At 38.1% G+C, this 17,612-nt stretch overlaps 1 protein-coding gene across 14 annotated transcripts in view; it reads left to right on the forward strand.

The window, feature by feature from the left end:
• The window catches only part of ABL2 (ABL proto-oncogene 2, non-receptor tyrosine kinase), a 136,743-nt gene that overhangs the window by 104,021 nt on the left and 15,110 nt on the right, over positions 1–17,612 (forward strand). For 13 of the 14 annotated variants that reach the window (XR_010840114.1, XR_010840119.1, XR_010840117.1 and 10 more), the window contains 9 exons: positions 968–1,138; positions 4,855–5,150; positions 8,177–8,449; positions 9,543–9,627; positions 11,136–11,313; positions 11,929–12,113; positions 13,126–13,278; positions 14,161–14,250; positions 16,971–17,144. Coding sequence is in view for 10 of the 14 variants with exons in the window: in XM_059056189.2 (XP_058912172.1) it covers positions 968–1,138; positions 4,855–5,150; positions 8,177–8,449; positions 9,543–9,627; positions 11,136–11,313; positions 11,929–12,113; positions 13,126–13,278; positions 14,161–14,250; positions 16,971–17,144 (1,605 nt within the window). In the remaining 4 variants the exon portion in view is untranslated. Of the gene's footprint in view, positions 1–967; positions 1,139–4,854; positions 5,151–8,176; positions 8,450–9,542; positions 9,628–11,135; positions 11,314–11,928; positions 12,114–13,125; positions 13,279–14,160; positions 14,251–15,156; positions 16,285–16,970; positions 17,145–17,612 lie in introns of those variants that run through there. The other variant, XM_067030938.1, reaches the window with a different exon arrangement.

Raw genomic sequence — 17,612 nt, forward strand, 5'->3', positions numbered from 1 at the left:
TGTACCACTTAGGAAAAGAAAATAGGGTAAAAATTTTTTTTTCATTAAAACAATTAACAATTGAAAGCTGTTATGTTATAGACAGTGCATGGTAACACAAAGGTATTTTGGGATGCCAAAAATATTTTGTATTAAACCAAAATATTTTTCTGTTATTTAATAGATAATTTTAGGATTTTTTTCTAAAAGCACTATTTCTGGGCTTCCCTGGTGGCGCAGTGGTTGAGAGTCCACCTGCCGATGCAGGGGACACGGGTTCGTGCCCTGATCCGGGAAGATCCCACATGCCGCAGAGCGGCTGGGCCCGTGAGCCATGGCCGCTGAGCCTGCGCGTCCGGAGCCTGTGCTCCGCAACGGGAGAGGCCACAACAGTGAGAGGCCTGCATACCGAAAAAAAAAAAAAAAAATTTAAAAGCACTATTTCTGTAATTTTCTATATGTAAATGGAAGGCCTGGATTAATACAATCTGTACATATTTCTTAAAATCTCTGTTATCTTTTCCACAATTTGTTTTATATGGAGAGAATAAGGGGAGAAAGGTACTTTGGGAGGACTTATAAAACATAACTATTCCTTCTTAAAACCACCGTCACCTAGACAAAATATCTTGTGTGTTTTATAAAATGAACTGCCATTTCTTTTTGAGATTTCTTTTTTTATTTTGAGGAAACTGTGCCTTTCCTATTCATTTATTTCTGATTTTGGTTAATGCAGATAACAGCCAAATGCTCATTTTGTGTTCTTTTCTCTATCTTGTTGTATTTTCAACAAGTAGACTTCTCTCCTGCTTAGGAGATGATGCTATTTTGCTCATTCTTCATGACTACACAACTACGTGTACAATTTTGTTCCACCCTGGAGCCATCAGTATAATGCCAGCAGCTAAAATATTGTGTATGTACTGAATTCAAAGGAATTTCCATCTCTTGGACTTACTGTGAACTCCTTTCTCTTTATGTCTTTCAGAAGCCTTGCACCGCCCCTATGGTTGTGATGTTGAACCCCAGGCCCTGAATGAAGCCATCAGGTGGAGCTCCAAGGAGAACTTGCTTGGAGCCACTGAGAGTGACCCTAATCTTTTTGTTGCACTTTATGATTTCGTAGCAAGTGGTGATAACACACTGAGTATCACTAAAGGTGAGCTTCTGTGTAACATCCTCTCACTTTTCAGTTTTTATTAGTGGTTAAGAAATAAAGGGGTGGGGCTTCCCTGGTGGTGCAGTGGTTGAGAGTCCTCCTGCCGATGCGGGGGACACGGGTTCGTGCCCCGGTCCGGGAAGATCCCACATGCCGCGGAGCGGCTGGGCCCGTGAGCCATGGCTGCTGAGCCTGCACATCTGGAGCCTGTGCTCTGCAACGGGAGAAGCCACAACAGTGAGAGGCCCGCGTACCGCAAAAAAAAAAAAAAAAAAAAAAAAGAAAGAAAGAAATAAAGGGGTGTATTCTAGATTCTGCCTCTGACTAAAATTAACTAGGCAATTTGGACCCACATACCTTTGGGTCGTTCTTGTATTTTAAACCTGTGTAGGGGATAATGCCACTTTATCTACTTCATAGGATTTTTATTAAGGCTAGAATGAGACGAAGTACTTTAGAAAAAACACCACACGATATATACATAAACTTAACTCATTACGTATAGTACAATTCTGTACTATACGTAATATGCCAGCATTCACCTGCCACAAAGGTGAGGTTTACCGTACACCTCTTCTCTCTGAACTGTGGCTAAGATGTCATGTTGCCAGACCCCAATGCTACTCTAAGTGTCGTTAGTGGACTGACTACCTACTTGAGAACCATTCATTACCAGTCTGCACTGAGATTAAGAACTTTCACTCAAAATGTAAAACAACTGTATTGATAAGTACACTATTTATTATTTGGTTCAGCTGACATTTTCCTTTTTTGGAACAAGACTTTCAGCAGGAAGAAAGTAATCCAGTGATTCACATTCTGGCACAAGCATCTTGTTGCGGACCTACTTTGATTAGCACTGGCCTAGACAACTTACCTCTCATTTGTGTTTATATGGGTTAGTGAAAGGACTAGTAGGAAGGTTTTCTATAGTAGTAACACTCTCAACAGAGTAGTAGTTTATTTTCAGTAGTAAATTTTTATCAAAGGGAACATCGAGAACATGTCCAGGTAAAACCAACCATTATTGTTTTTTGAACAAGGACAGAAAACGTGAAACTTTTTTGAGAAAGAAATAGTATACGACATTCTCATTGTGTACGTGAGTTGGATTGCTAATCTGCTTAAGCTTTTCTTGTCTTTTGCATTTATGAAAGCTCCCTACTGGGAAAAAATAAGATTCAGGATAATTTTTAGCTAAATGAAAATGTAACTTAAATGATTATTTGTCGAACATATTCTTTTTATTTGTGAGGGTTCAGAATGAGGTATTAAATGGGAATGCATATACCAAATTAAGAAGACAGGTCTCCACTCAAGGAATGTTACCATTAAATAAAATTTTTATATACATCAATTATTAAAATCCAGCCAGATTCTTCAAAAGCAGAAATCCTTAAAACTGAGTTTCTCAAATGGGGGTATGGGTATGTCCCAGAGGTACCTGTGCAAGGAGGTTTCAAAAGTACAGGAAAAGTAAAGCGCATTATTATCTCCTAACATCAGTTTACTTAAAGATTTTGGGGCAGCAGGTTGGTGATGGTATTTGTACATGTGTGTGGGGGGCTGTTTTTTATGATGGGAGGAAAATTTTACACAGGTTTAGGATAAAACAAAGGACTTCAAAAGCATTTTATACTGTGTGGTAGGTAGTCTCTTTGGGCTACGACACACTCTTTTACCTTAAGATGCTTCAGTGGAGAAGTTGGTGAAGTGAAGACTCAGAACCTTCTTTCCTAAATATAATTTTCATGTCAGTTATTTTCCAAGATAGCTCAGTCACCAAGGAAACATTGATAAAGAAAGCCTGTTGATTCATCAGTTACCAGTAATGGCAACTATTAGTGTGCAGCTCAAGAAGTGGGATTCCCGTTATCTTATGACCAACAGTGATTTCTTTTAAAACCTACGAAATGCCAGGTTTTTATCCAGGTTCTTATTAATATATAACAATGTCATGCTAAAGCTAATTTATGATTTTAAAAGACAAGAAAATATTTTAAAAATAAAATAGCAGTACTTATTTTAGTTCCTTCTTCAAAGATAATATTTTGCTTGAATTAAAAAACAAAGTTCTCCCAGGATTCCTCTGGCAATAGGGCCAATGTTTATATCCATTGTCAATTTCCATGGTATTCAAAACTTCCAGAGTGGAAAATTCTCCTAACTGCTAAAAAGAGAAAAACAAACAACCAAAAACCTAGGGAGTTTGACTGTATCCTGATTATGATGACATGTCATTATCAGTTCTTTGTAAGGAAGCAACAGTAATGTATGTGGTAAAGAACTTAGTCTTTAATTCTCATTCTCTTAGAGTAGTGGAGAAAAGCTACAGACTGACGAGTCTTATTTAGCTTTTCTGGCAGCCGTAAGGTTTTTTTTCCCCTGCAGATATGTATTTATCAGTACACATGCATTTCCACCACCACATGCGCATACACTACTATATACCTATATGTATATATATATTTTTTATGTGTGTGTGTGTGTGCAGTGTGCACAGCATATGCTCATGTTTTTTCTCATTGAATGTCTCTCATACCAGGGTCTTGGGTGAGGTGCTAGGGGCTAATAGAAAGTTATCCTATGGCAAACATTTCTGTAGACCGCTGAAAAAAGTTAGATGGCTGCCAGAATAGTAATTTTGAGTTTTTCCTCAACAGCCTTTGCCTGATAACTACTGAGCCATGTGCTTTTGATTGCTCTGGCTTTCTTCTGTTTCCTGACACTGAGAAGTCAATGTGAACTCTGTAAGAAGGCTTGCATCTCAGATATGGGATCCTAAGACCTTATAAGGATTCTTTAAGTTATCATTTATCACTAATGATACCTCTTTCACCTTCCCTGTTTTGCCTGTGCTGCAAGTACAGGTGCAGGGTGTATGTTTGGGGAGTCTAAAGTTGATGTTCACAGCTTTATTAGATCAAGGACATTGAAGTTGATAGCAAAGATAACTCCGAGTAACTTGTGTCTTGGGTTCCAAATTCAGACTCAGCTTCCCTTTGCCACACACTGATTTGAGAGGAGCAGATAGGGGTGATTAATTCATCATGGGGAATGGGAGGGAAATTGGGAAATTCTAACTTTTAAAACTTGAGTCCTGGAAAAGATTGTGCTTCGGGAGTCCTCACTTCCCAACTCCACCTCCAAGTACTTTTCTTTCTGAAAATGTTGCTGAAAGCTCTGTGGTCGGTTCCTTTTTGTTCTTTGCTTTTTTTGTATTGATGGTTTTTGTAGCCTTTGTGCCAACTGAAATTTAGAAGTTACTTTGTATTTTACATGTCTTATCCCTAATCCTTGATTGTGGTTAACACTGAACAATATATAAGATACATTCCCTGACTGACTGTTTTGAGGAAAAAATTAATTTCATTTTTTGAAGAGTGAGACTGTGTCATTTTCCAGACATTTGAGTAACCTTTTAATCTTTGTATGTTACCTTAGTTGCATACATGGAGTTTCTGGTTAAAAACCTTTAAAACTCTGTAGGTAATGTCAGAAAACCATCTCTTAACTATGCTGCTTTTGTTTAAGCTATGTGCTAAAGATATCAATCAGGCTATGGTGACAGCCAAGTTTTCACTATTTTTAAAAATTTTGTTGGCTTAAAAGTTTTTGATTCATTTTTCAATGAGTTTTAAGTTTGACAGTAGACTGCTTCCATTTGAGATAGTCTTAACATCTTTTCTTTCATTCTGTGATGACTTCCTGGCTAGGTGAAAAGCTACGAGTCCTTGGTTACAACCAGAATGGTGAGTGGAGTGAAGTTCGCTCTAAGAATGGCCAAGGCTGGGTGCCAAGCAACTATATCACCCCAGTGAACAGCCTGGAGAAACACTCCTGGTACCATGGACCTGTGTCTCGCAGTGCAGCAGAGTACCTACTCAGCAGTCTAATCAATGGCAGCTTCCTGGTGCGAGAAAGTGAGAGCAGCCCTGGGCAGCTGTCAATCTCGCTCAGGTATGAGGGGCGTGTGTATCACTACAGGATCAATACCACCACAGATGGCAAGGTAAGACTGGCTGGCAGCCGCCTCTAGGTGTGGACTGGCTGCTCTTTAGAAATAATATTCAGAACGACTAAAGAATATAGTTTTTATGTCTGACATGAAATAAACTAATCACTGACGTGAGTTTGAGCTATTGGCATGTGAGAGAGAGCTTACTCTTTTCAAAAGAATATGGTAATGGAAATTAAAAACACTATTATGTTAATAGTTTAATGATGAGCTAGATTTGAAGGTGAAGAATGAAGAAAACAGCTGTATAGTTAACTGTTCTCATCATCAGTATACAAGTATGCATGTATGCATCTAGTACATTATTTAGAATTCTTGTATCTATGAAAATGATAATGATCTCTACCAGAAAGTTTACCGAGTAAGAATTTAGGCTTCTGAGACTGATGTTGATCATTAATTTATGTTAATATAAATATTTCAATCAGTCATTTAGCAGTTTATATGTTAGAAAGACCAACCATCTAGAAATGGCCATATTAGAATGGAACTATTTTACTTTATAAATGGTAAAGTATAGGCTTATGTCAGTTCTTCTGTTGAACAGTAAATTTAGATTGAATTGTTTCTTCCACTCTTTCTCTTTGTGATATGCATAGTAGGGGAAAAGCACACAGGCTTTAAAGCAAGCACATCTGGTTTGCTGGGTAACTCCATCATTTATTAACATTGTGACCTTAAGCCTGTTTCCCATCCCATATTATTGGATTCTTGTGAGGATTCAGTGAGATAATTTCCATAAAACATAATGGCTGGTAAAAAGTAGGAGATAGTAAATTATTAATTTTCTTTCTCTTTTGCATCACCTTACAGACATATTTTTTCTTGATGAAACCCAATAGAATCAGATAAGTGATGGTATAAGAGAGACTCAACAGATCTACTTCTGGTTGTATACCCAATAGAAATGAGTGCATATGTGTACAGAAGACATGTACAAGAATGTTCACAGCAGCATTATTTATAGTAGTCAGAAACTAGAAACACCCAACTGTCTAACCACAATAGAATGAATTAATACATTGTGGTATATTCGTAAAACAGAATCTCATACAACAGCAAAATTAACGTAGTACTGTTACACACACTCTCAGGAAAAACTGTGACCCACCAGCTGCCTACTTCTGTAAATAAAATTTTATTGGAATACAGATACACCCATTCGTTTATGTATTGTCTACAGCTGCTTTCCCAACATTACGGCAGATTTGAGTAATGACAGACGCTATGGCCACAAGCCTAAAATATTTACTATCTGGTCCTCTAGAGAAGTTTGCTGACCCCTGTCATAGATGAATCTCATACACATAAAGTTGAGCGGAAGGGGTTAATGATTGCCAGGGGATGGGGATAAGGGGAGTGGGAATGACTGCTAATGCGTATGGGTTTTTTTTGTAGGGTGATGAAAATATTCGGGAATTAGATAGTGGTAGTGGTTGGACAACCAGTGAATATATTGAAAAACACTGTATTGTACACTTGAAATCATGAATTTTATGGTGTGATATATGAATTACATCACACAAAAAAAGTTGAGTGAAAGAAAGCAGGCACAAAACAGTACTTACTGTGTGATTCCATTTGTATAGGTATAGTTCACAAGCAGGCAAAGCTAATCTAAGGTGTTAGAAGGCAGCAGAGTGGTTACATTTGCAGGGGTAAATAGCTGGGAGGGCACGAGGGAGGCTTCTGGGTGCTGGTAATATTATAACTTTCCATGTGGGAGATGTTTACATGGGTGAGTTCACTTTGTAGAAATCATCAATTCTCCATTTATTAATTGTATACTCTTCTGTATACACTAGAAATTTCTTTTTTAAAAAAATAAGCAAGCTCCCTTGGGAGATAAAGCCCAAAGACTGCTATCTTACTTTATACTTCTTACTGCTTATCACAAATTAACTACTATTTTGTTAACAACTCTCTGAAGTAAAATTATGGCTTTTTGTAAAATGGCCTAGACACTCAAAAGCATATTTTAATGAAATAAAAATTATAAGATATTTGAATACCCTCTCCCTACCAAAAAAACTGAAATCAGTGTTTTTCAAATTATGTTCTGTGCAAGATTCTGAGGTGGTATTTCATAAACTTTTACAGGAAGCCAGTCCCCTCTTTTACCTACTTTAATCAGTGTTTCTCTTCCTTTATCTCATATATATGGGTTCCATAGTCTTTTTGCATAAAAATATTTGAAGACCAGTGATCTTGATGATCCAGAGAGAGATTTTGGAAGCTTTTCCCTCTCAAGACTAGAGCTACTTTAAGAACCATAGGAAGAGTGGTTTAAATGAGATTAAACTGAAGTTCTGTTTCCCTCTGCCATCATGGTTTAATTCTTCCATTTACCTCAATAAGATAATTCCTTATTTTCATATTTTTTAATCAATATTTTTTAAACTGAAGTATGATTGCTATACAATGTTGTGTTAATTTCTGCTGTACAGCAAAGTGATTCAGTTATACATATATCGACACTCTTTTTTTATATTCTTTTCCATTATGTTTTATCATAAGATACTGAATATAGTTCACTGTGCTATACCATAGGACCTTGTTGTTTATCCATTCTATATATAAATCTTACAACTGCTAACCTCAACCTCCCACTCCATCCCTCCCACCCCCCTCCACTTGGCAACCACCAGTCTGTTCTCTATGTCTGTGATTCTGTTTCTGTTTCAAAGATAAGTTCATTTATGTCATATTTTAGATTCCACATGTAAATGATATCATATGATATTTGTCTTTCTCTTTCTGACTTACTTCACTTAGTATGATAATCTCTAGTCACATCCATATTGCTGGAAATGGCATTATTTTGTTCTTTTTTATGACCAAATAGTATTTCATTGTATATAGGTACCACATTTTCTTTATCCATTCATCTGTCAATGGACATTTAGGTTGTTTCCATGTCTTGGCTATTGTGTATAGTGCTGCTTATTTTCATATCTTAAGACCAGTGAAATAATGACCTCTTCCAGGTTGGTTTAGCTTTTCTCCACTCTCCTCACCAGGTGTATGTAACTGCTGAGAGCCGCTTTAGCACCTTGGCCGAGCTTGTTCACCATCACTCCACAGTGGCTGATGGACTGGTAACAACACTACACTACCCAGCACCCAAGTGTAATAAGCCTACAGTCTACGGTGTGTCCCCTATCCATGACAAATGGGAAATGGAACGAACAGATATTACCATGAAGCACAAACTTGGGGGTGGTCAGTATGGAGAGGTTTACGTTGGCGTCTGGAAGAAATATAGCCTTACTGTTGCTGTGAAAACACTGAAGGTGGGTTGCTGAGAATTACAGTTTTCAGGCATCTTTTTCTTTTGTGCTGAATCAGTTGGAAATAATCAGCTTGCCCTTCTTTAGCTTTGGAATGCTTTCCACCCATTGGTGCCAAGCACATCAGCAAATTGTGATGATTAACCCTGGTGCTGTTGCTGACAATGCAGGGGCAGATTATTCACTGAAATGCAGTGAAATCCACATGTGGGGAAGGTTTGTCTCTGGAGGCTGTTGATGTAGATCTTGGTGGGAGGTTAGAAGCACGTTATTACTTGTAAAAGCAAAGCAAGCTGCTTTCCTTCCTCAGAACAACCCCTGCTGGACAGAATTCTTCATGCATTGTTGGAGAATCATGGGCACTGTCTTTTCTTGTTCTGTCCTTTATCTCCCTGCTGCTTGCTCCTCCCATCTCCATGAGACTAGATCACTTTTTCTTGTTCTTCATATTCACAGAAATCTTTTTCCTGATGCCACCCTCTTTCTCCTTTAAGCATCCTGATATCGAATTACAAGTTTTGTCACTCATTCCATTCTCTGAAGATTTCCTCATATGCCTCAGTAGCTCTGGCATGTCACTCGAAAGGACTGCTCTTCACCTATGAGTAGTAGTCAGTTCTTTTGCAAGCACTTATTAAGTGCTTGTTCTGAGTGTGAAACAGTATGTACAGCCTTGCAGGTATACTTTGCTCCTTAAGAAATTTGTCAGGAAGACAAATGTGTAAACAGCTAACTGTTCTGTCTCCTCTTTCAGAGGCTTGAGGTATGTAGGGAAGTAAACTAGCAGAGAACTGAGTTATCTATCCAAGTCTTTTGTGTTTCAGTTGTGATAGGACATGATTGCTGAATTTTACTCACCCTACTAAATTTTACTCCAGTTTCAAATATTGAATAAATTCAAGGAGACATTTTTCTTTCTTATTTGGACTTGTATAGAGCATATTATTTTGTGATAACATTTCTTGAAGTAAGTGCTAAAATATTCAAAAGATACCACCTTTTAAAGCTGAAGTTTTAGGATTGTGAATTGACTCAAATAATTAAGATGGGGCTTGTCCCTTTCCTCTTTTTCTTTCTTATCTTCCTCCCTTTCCAGGAAGATACTATGGAGGTGGAGGAATTCCTAAAAGAAGCTGCAGTGATGAAGGAAATCAAGCATCCTAATCTGGTACAACTATTAGGTGAGGACGCTTGCCTGAACCATAGGTTTCTTCAAAGATACTTGTCCCCTAATCCCCTGTTTTTTCCAAATCCTCCTTTTGAATCACCATAGTGGAAGCTCCTAGTACAAATCTATTTCAATAAATGGTTGTTGTTTTAATTAGCAGTCTCTGTGTTTAAAAATTACCCAACAAACAGTGACCTGGATTGATTGCTATGTATAAAACTGCCCAGGGCTTCCCTGGTGGCGCAGTGGTTGAGAATCCGCCTGCCGATGCAGGAGACACGGGTTCGTGCCCTGGTCCGGGAAGATCCCACATGCCGCGGAGCGGCTGGGCCCGTGAGCCATGGCCGCTGAGCCTGCGCGTCCGCAGCCTGTGCTCCGCAATGGGAGAGGCCACAACAGTGAGAGGCCCGCATACCGCAAAAAAAAAAAAAAAAAAAAAAACTGCCCAGCTTATGGTAATTGCCCCAGACCAAAGTTCAGAATCATTCAAAATGATACTAAACCAAAAACTGTCCCAAACTTTTTGCAAAATAAAGAGGCATTAAGCAAAGGACTATGATTAAAGTCCTTCTTTTATCACAGTCATAAAGAGGCATTAAGCAAAGGACTAAGATGAAAAATTGTGACCACCCATCAGTTTACCTTTACAAGCAGAAAGTGCTGTGCTGTGATAGATTGGCTTCTCACCTATTCAGATCACAGAGAAACCTTTGACTGAAACAATTGCCCTTTTAAAAATAGGGCCAGTTTCTTCGGGTGTTCATTGCAGCAAACTATCCCAAAGGAAATAGTTTCTTTTGGTTTTTTTTTTTTTTTTTACAAGGAGTCCTCCATGTATTAGTGAAATTCTTAACTATAGAAACAGTTATAATCTTTTTTTTTTTTTTTTTTTTTTTTTTGTGGTACGCGGGCCTCTCTCACTGCTGTGGCCTCTCCCGTTGTGGAGCACAGCCTCCAGACGCACAGGCTCAGCGGCCATGGCTCACGGGCCCAGCCGCTCCGCGGCATGTGGGATCTTCCCGGACTGGGGCATGAACCCATGTCCCCTGCATCGGCAGGCGGACTCTCAACCACTGCGCCACCAGGGAAGCCCAGTCTTTTTAAAAAGCATTATTACTATGTGAGTCTGGGCTCACATAGCCTTCAACATATGCACAATTGCTATTACTTTTAGATAAACATTGTTAGCATGCAGTTGATGATGGGAATTGTGGGCATGTACAGAACTCTAGAAGTATCGGTAGTCCTGACCCCTTATGGAATTAATACAAGTAACTCTGCTTTTGCTCAAACAGACACATACTCAAAATGCATGTAAATTTCCAGAGTGTGATATCAATGGAAGTAGACTTCCTATCAGCCAGCTTCTTAACTTTCCTGCATTATTTTCAGAGAATGACATGGCAAGAAAGGAAAACATTACTGCTGAACTAGACTTTAAAAATTGTCCATTATTCTTGCCAAAGTGGTTTGGAGTGTTTGAATATATACTAATAAAGCAAGCTCTATTTGAACTATCAGGTGTATGTACTTTGGAGCCACCATTTTACATTGTGACTGAATACATGCCTTATGGGAACTTGCTTGATTATCTCCGAGAATGCAACCGAGAAGAGGTGACTGCAGTTGTACTGCTTTACATGGCCACTCAGATCTCTTCTGCAATGGAGTATTTAGAGAAGAAGAATTTCATCCATAGGTGTGTAAAACCTGATTATCGCCTATGATTAACCATGAAACTGCCTTGCCTGACATGCAAATAAAGGAAGAATATGAGAATCTTCCCAGAAATTTTCAGATAACTCAGGAAAGTAATTTTCTCTTTCACAGGGACCATTGTAATGTCATTTCCTATAAACCTGCTGTGTATTCTGATTAAAGTATTAATGCAGGGCCTTTGCTGTTCTCAGAACAGAAAGCTGTTTATTTTACCCAAGATTATATCCAAGATCTTTTTGCTCCATCTAGCAGCTTAAGTTTAAAAATAGCTTTCTGTCTTAGGAAAGAACTTGAAACCTTGTAGAAGAGCATCTGTTACTCACCTCTGAAACCTAGCCCACTGTACTTACAAATAGGAACCCATTTTCTGAAGCCTGCTTTATTGTGGCATCACAAAACCGCCTCTTGATGAGTACTCTACAAGTGATGTATAATTAGTGGCTTTCTACCATGTCAGCGATTTTCATAAAATACCGTATCTGTCAACAGTTACTTATCAACTCTGCTTGTAGCACAAATAACCGATAACAGAGCATTCATGACCATTTTCCAGAACCATCTGGTTGGAATCACATTTGGCTTCTCTTTCTCACAGAGATCTTGCAGCACGTAACTGCCTGGTGGGAGAAAACCATGTGGTAAAAGTGGCTGACTTTGGCTTGAGTAGATTAATGACTGGAGACACCTATACTGCTCATGCTGGAGCCAAATTTCCTATTAAATGGACAGCACCAGAGAGTCTTGCCTACAATACCTTCTCAATTAAATCTGATGTCTGGGGTAAGGTTGGAAGGGACATTTTTGTGTGTTTTGTCATTTTCTTTATAAGTAAATGCTTAATTCTTTAGAGGTTCTCTTTTATATGTTCAGTATCCTTTGCCTTTACACCTGTTTGTTCTTCTTCAGTCATTCAGCAAGCATTTATTAACTATGTGCTATCTGCCAGGCATTACTATCTGTGAGGCACTTACCGTAGAAAGAAGTTGTAAAGAAAAAAGTAAAAAAAAGTCCCTGCCTTCAGAGCACTCACAGTCTAGGTATTATATTGCACTGAAGTTCTAATGATCCTCTCTGTGAACCTCCCTGTTTTCCACATTAGGCTTTATTGCTTGTTTCTAGAGCACTGTGACACAGAGTAGCAACCTCTTTTCAAGGAAGGCATGGTGAAGTTTCATCTAGAATTTGTCCTTGTAACTGACCTTGTTTCTACTGTCCTGAAAAGAAATATGATTTAGTAGAGGCTCAGGGGAAGGAACAAGTCTCGAAGTTTGGATTGTGGGCCAGTAGAAATCGTTGAGGATTCTAGGTCATATTTTACCAGAAATCTCAAACTCAGGAATAACCTGTGAGAAAATCAAGCAAATTCTTTTTTAACATGCGAATTTTATCTGATTTTAAATGAGTCCATTTTTATATTATTCCTCTAGTATTAACTGACTTAAAAATTGTGAAATTCATTAAATAGACCATAAATTGCTCTAAGAATAGTTTGCTTATGCCCCAGACTTCTTACATGGTCATAGTTTATTTTCCCTCATTGAAGTAAAGGAAATCCAAATAAAAATTGGGAAATTTAAAGAAAACTGTCTTTAAAGTGAAGTGTTCCTTCATTGAAGTGTTCCTGTGGAAGATATCTTCGAAGAACAAGTCATGTTGTAAGAATTATAAGAGTATACTAATGTTGTAGTAGTGTGACTGTTACCCACAATTTGAAAGAGAAGTTACCTAATGGTATAAAATAAATAATAAATCAGAAGAAGTATAAAGCTCTTTTTTTTCATCCCTTTTGCAGCTTTTGGGGTGCTCTTGTGGGAAATTGCTACATATGGAATGTCACCATATCCAGGTATTGACCTGTCTCAGGTCTATGATCTACTGGAAAAAGGATATCGAATGGAACAGCCTGAAGGATGTCCCCCTAAGGTGTATGAACTTATGAGAGCATGTGAGTATTTTTGCATATTTTAATTTTGAAGGTTTAAGTGAGCAATTCAGGATGATTAACAAAACTGAAAACATTTTTCCTCTCAATGTTGTAAGATTGTGTCCAGCCTCATGACATAGAGTTGGTCATTGATCATCCAGTTGGGATATCGCATGCTCTACCAGTGAGTCTTATTGGAATCCGAAGAGTCATTCTCTGTGGCCCAAATATTCAGCCAATTTTCCACATTTGCATATATAATAGGATAATAAGAAATTGGGTTTGGAGATTAGGTAGGGGAGGGCTGCTTTCAGCTACACAAAATGATTGTTAAAGACTATGGAGAATGCATGAAATTGACTTCTATGATGAATAAACAAAAGCATCTGACTTCTTAAAGATGAGAAAGTAGGAAGGTGAGTAGTGAGTTAAACTGCAGTGTGTTTGAATATGTCTTGTTATTTTCCCATTGAGCATTGGTGTTGCCTATTGCTCTGTCTTTGTCAAATGTGAATTCCAAGCTCCGCCTTTCTGATATACTGTTGTTTCCGAATGTGTACAACTGATTATTTATAAGAGTGAGTTTAAAGACAGGTTTTACTACTTTTCATTTTTCCAGTGGAAGGAAACTTGTCATTTTCTAAAACATCTCCCCACCCTTCTGCATCCCTATAGTAGAGGGAATAGGAGCTGAGGCTACGTAGAAGGACTGGCCCTAGGAAGTGGGTTCATCACACCTCTGAGTCTGGAACTAAGAAACAGCTGCCTCACTATCATTGTGAACTTGCTGTAACTCTGCTTTAACAAGCATGTGTCCTAATGCATGGAACTCACCATCAGGGTGCCCCTGAATATTTAATTCCTGCAAGAAGCTTTTAATACTGTTCTTCTTTTGTTACATAGGCTGGAAGTGGAGTCCTGCCGACAGGCCCTCTTTTGCTGAAACACATCAAGCTTTTGAAACCATGTTCCATGACTCCAGCATTTCTGAAGGTGAGAATCTGGTGATTTACTGTCAGTGGTGGCTAGTTCTGAGTGCTGGGGATGATAAAAACATTTCAAAAATTATAGGTTCTTATAATTTGGGACTCCATTTCAAGATATTGAATTCTTGGCCCTTATTATTCTTGTTTTGCTTTTTTTTTTCTATTTTAAGATGTATCTTTGTGTCTCTAGCTCATATTAATTAGAAATTAATAAGAGAATAAGTTCAAGTTCAGTGGTTAAGCATTAACATGATGCAGGAAAGAGAATAGGAAAAAGTGAGAATGTAAAATATTTCATCTCTCTAAACCACACCTATAAAGGCAGAACCAAGTCATAAAAGCAATATCCAGAAATTCCATTTCTGGAAATAGATCTTAAGGAAATAATTAAGAGTATGAACAAAGATTTAGCTGTAAGGCTGTTACATCAGAGTGTAGTTTATAATATTGAAAAATTAAGAACAATCTAAATATTGAGTGTGCTAATTATTATATCCATGTAATTGAGTAGTTAAAATGATATTCTTAAATATATTGACACAGAAAGTTTAGAATGAGAATGTTAAGCTATGAATAGTGAGAATCTTTTTCTTATCTAAAAAACAAACAAGTACATGGACACATACAGGAAGTTTTCTACTTCTGTGTATAATGTCTCTTTAAAATTATCTGCAAAAGTGAAACAATAAACTTACTTGTTATAAAGGGAGGGAGACTATTCCTAGAGAGCTAAAAACAAACAATTCTTAGTTACACTTGCCTGTAGACATTTTGGTGTAGTACCAGAATTGTATACATATTTTTCAAATTTTTCTTTTCCTTCATAATTGAACAGAGAACTTACTGTTTAAGTTCAAGTTAAAAATGTTAGAAGAGGAAGTCAGCTAAGTTGATTTCTGTCTGCTTCCCTTAGTGATTTATCGTGTCTAGGTAAGAAGAAAGGAAGAAGTACAACACCAAAGTTTAATGAAAAGTATTTTCATCCTCGTCCCTTGATGTATGGAACTTCTGCAGCTTGGGGAGGGCACAGCTTGCCCTTTGGGCCAGATCAATCACAGCACTCTTCTTTCCTCTGTTGCTTTATATCCTATGCAGTCAGAGTGGTAGAAGTCGTAAATATTGGTCAAAGAATTGGGTGCTTCTGTGTAAACGTTTAACTTCTGTTGAATCCTTAGCTAAATATTTCTGCTTCTCTTGAAAATGTTATATCCTTTTAGAAAAGCAACCGTATCAATTTTCAAAGCTAATTTCAATTAAAAATTGCTAAGCAAAAAATTTAACATTATTAACCCACATTTTATTAAGTATTTAATCTGTGGTAAGCACTATACTAGGTCTGAGGACATAGAGGTAAGACACAGTTCTTACCTTAAAAGGTTGTATATTAGTTGTAAGTGAAAGAAACTTAGCTCAAACTTTCTTAAGCAACAAGAGGAAGATTTATTGCCTCATAACCAAACCATGGAAAAGCAGGGATGGTGCTAACTTCAGGGTCACTTGAAAGCCATGGACTCAAATAGCTTCAGATCTCCTTTCTTCTTCTCTTTCTTTCCTTCCCACACCTTCTCCTACCTAATATCTCTTTACGTTTGTTTCTACGTTAATCTCATCCTCCATATCCTCCAGGTGGCATAGAACACAGTTATCAGCATCCTCATGTCTGTCTCTCAGCTGCTGTGTAAGAAAGGAATCTCATTGGCATGGCTTGGGTTATGTGCCATGTACCCACGCTTGTAGGGGGTCAGTTTTGAAAAATAATTACCAAAAAAAGTTGTAAATTAATTTAAAAATTCACAATTTAATTGATCCATACTTCATTTTTGTTCAGGAATGAATAGCAAAGTATGTCTGCCTTATTAGTAAAAGCCACAAAACCCATGGCCGCTTTTAATTAGCTGAGGCTTACTAATGGGTTGAACACATTTTCAGGAGCCTCGTTTGCTTCACTGGCATGAAATGGAACGGATTGTATCTACCTTCCTTTTTATGAGAGGCTCAACCTGAAAATAAAAATATGTGCAAACATCTGTTTGCTTTGTTCAACATGTGAACAAGCGCTTGGTAAACAAGGATATCCAAATGACCAAGGAGCACACAAAATCACCCATCATCAGAGAAGTACAAAATAAAACAGTGAGATGGCCACTACACATCTATCCCAGAATGGCTAAAATTAAAATCAAACAAAAAAAACTAACATCAAACTTTGGTAAGCATGCACGGTAACCAGAACTTTCATACAAGTTAGTGGGGATGTAGATTGGTCCAGCCAGTTTGGGGAGGGTTGGCAAGACCCAACAAAGCTGAATTTATGTGTTCCCTGTGACCTACCTGCTCCTATACCCAGCAGACGTGCATACCACTGTGAAGCCAAAGACACATAGTACAATAGGATGTCTCTAGCAGTATATTCATAATAGCCAAAAACTAGAAATGACTTAAGTATTCATGAAGAAGAGAATGGATGAATTTTGGTGTATTCATGCATTTGAACAATACACAGCAACAAGAAAAACCCCTGCCACATGCAGTAACAGGAATGAATCTACAGATAGAATGCTGAGCAAAAGAAGCCAGACCAAAAGAGTACATAGTATGTGATTCCACTTACATATTTTATACTCTGTTCTTCAATTCTTCTCAGTTGTATGCCTTTCTGAAAAGAGAAACTCCCATTTTTTTGTCATGAAATTGTTCTTTTTATCATTCCCCTTGCCTTCCTCACAGAGGTAGCCGAGGAGCTTGGGAGAGCTGCCTCCTCCTCATCTGTTGTTCCATATCTGCCCCGATTACCTATACTTCCTTCTAAGACCCGGACGCTGAAGAAACAGGGGGAGAACAAGGAGAATATTGAAGGGCCACAAGATGCCACAGAAAATTCTGCTTCCAGTTCAGCACCAGGTATGAATGAGTCCCTAGGCAGGTAGAGTCAAACTGCCTTTTTTAAAGAGCCGTGGGGTATGATGCTTTTATTTCCACTTTGCTGCCCATCTTCCCGGAGGAAAGTGTGGCTGGCATCTGTTTTATTTACCACTCTAGTCCTCGGCTCTGCATTGCCAGTGTTAGTAGTCCTGATCTGTCCATCCAGCATACAACTCTGCCTCCCACTCCATTTCCTAAACTCCTGATTCCCAAATAGTTACTGTCTTTACAGTTCCGGCAAAAATTTCTTCATCGAGTCTGATAGATGAAGCCAGGTTGTGCTGTAGTTTCTAGAGAAAAGTTGAATGCCGAGGTAAAAACCAGAGGATTATTTCTTTCCATTTATATCCCATATTGCACTTGGAACAGTAGCGTGAAATGATAATGTATTTATTAGTTTCCTATGAGTCCTGCTAACACCGGACATTTACCAGATGCCGACAGCAC

This window comes from Kogia breviceps, chromosome 1, assembly GCF_026419965.1.
Source record: "Kogia breviceps isolate mKogBre1 chromosome 1, mKogBre1 haplotype 1, whole genome shotgun sequence".
Taxonomy (NCBI): Eukaryota; Metazoa; Chordata; class Mammalia; order Artiodactyla; family Physeteridae; genus Kogia; species Kogia breviceps.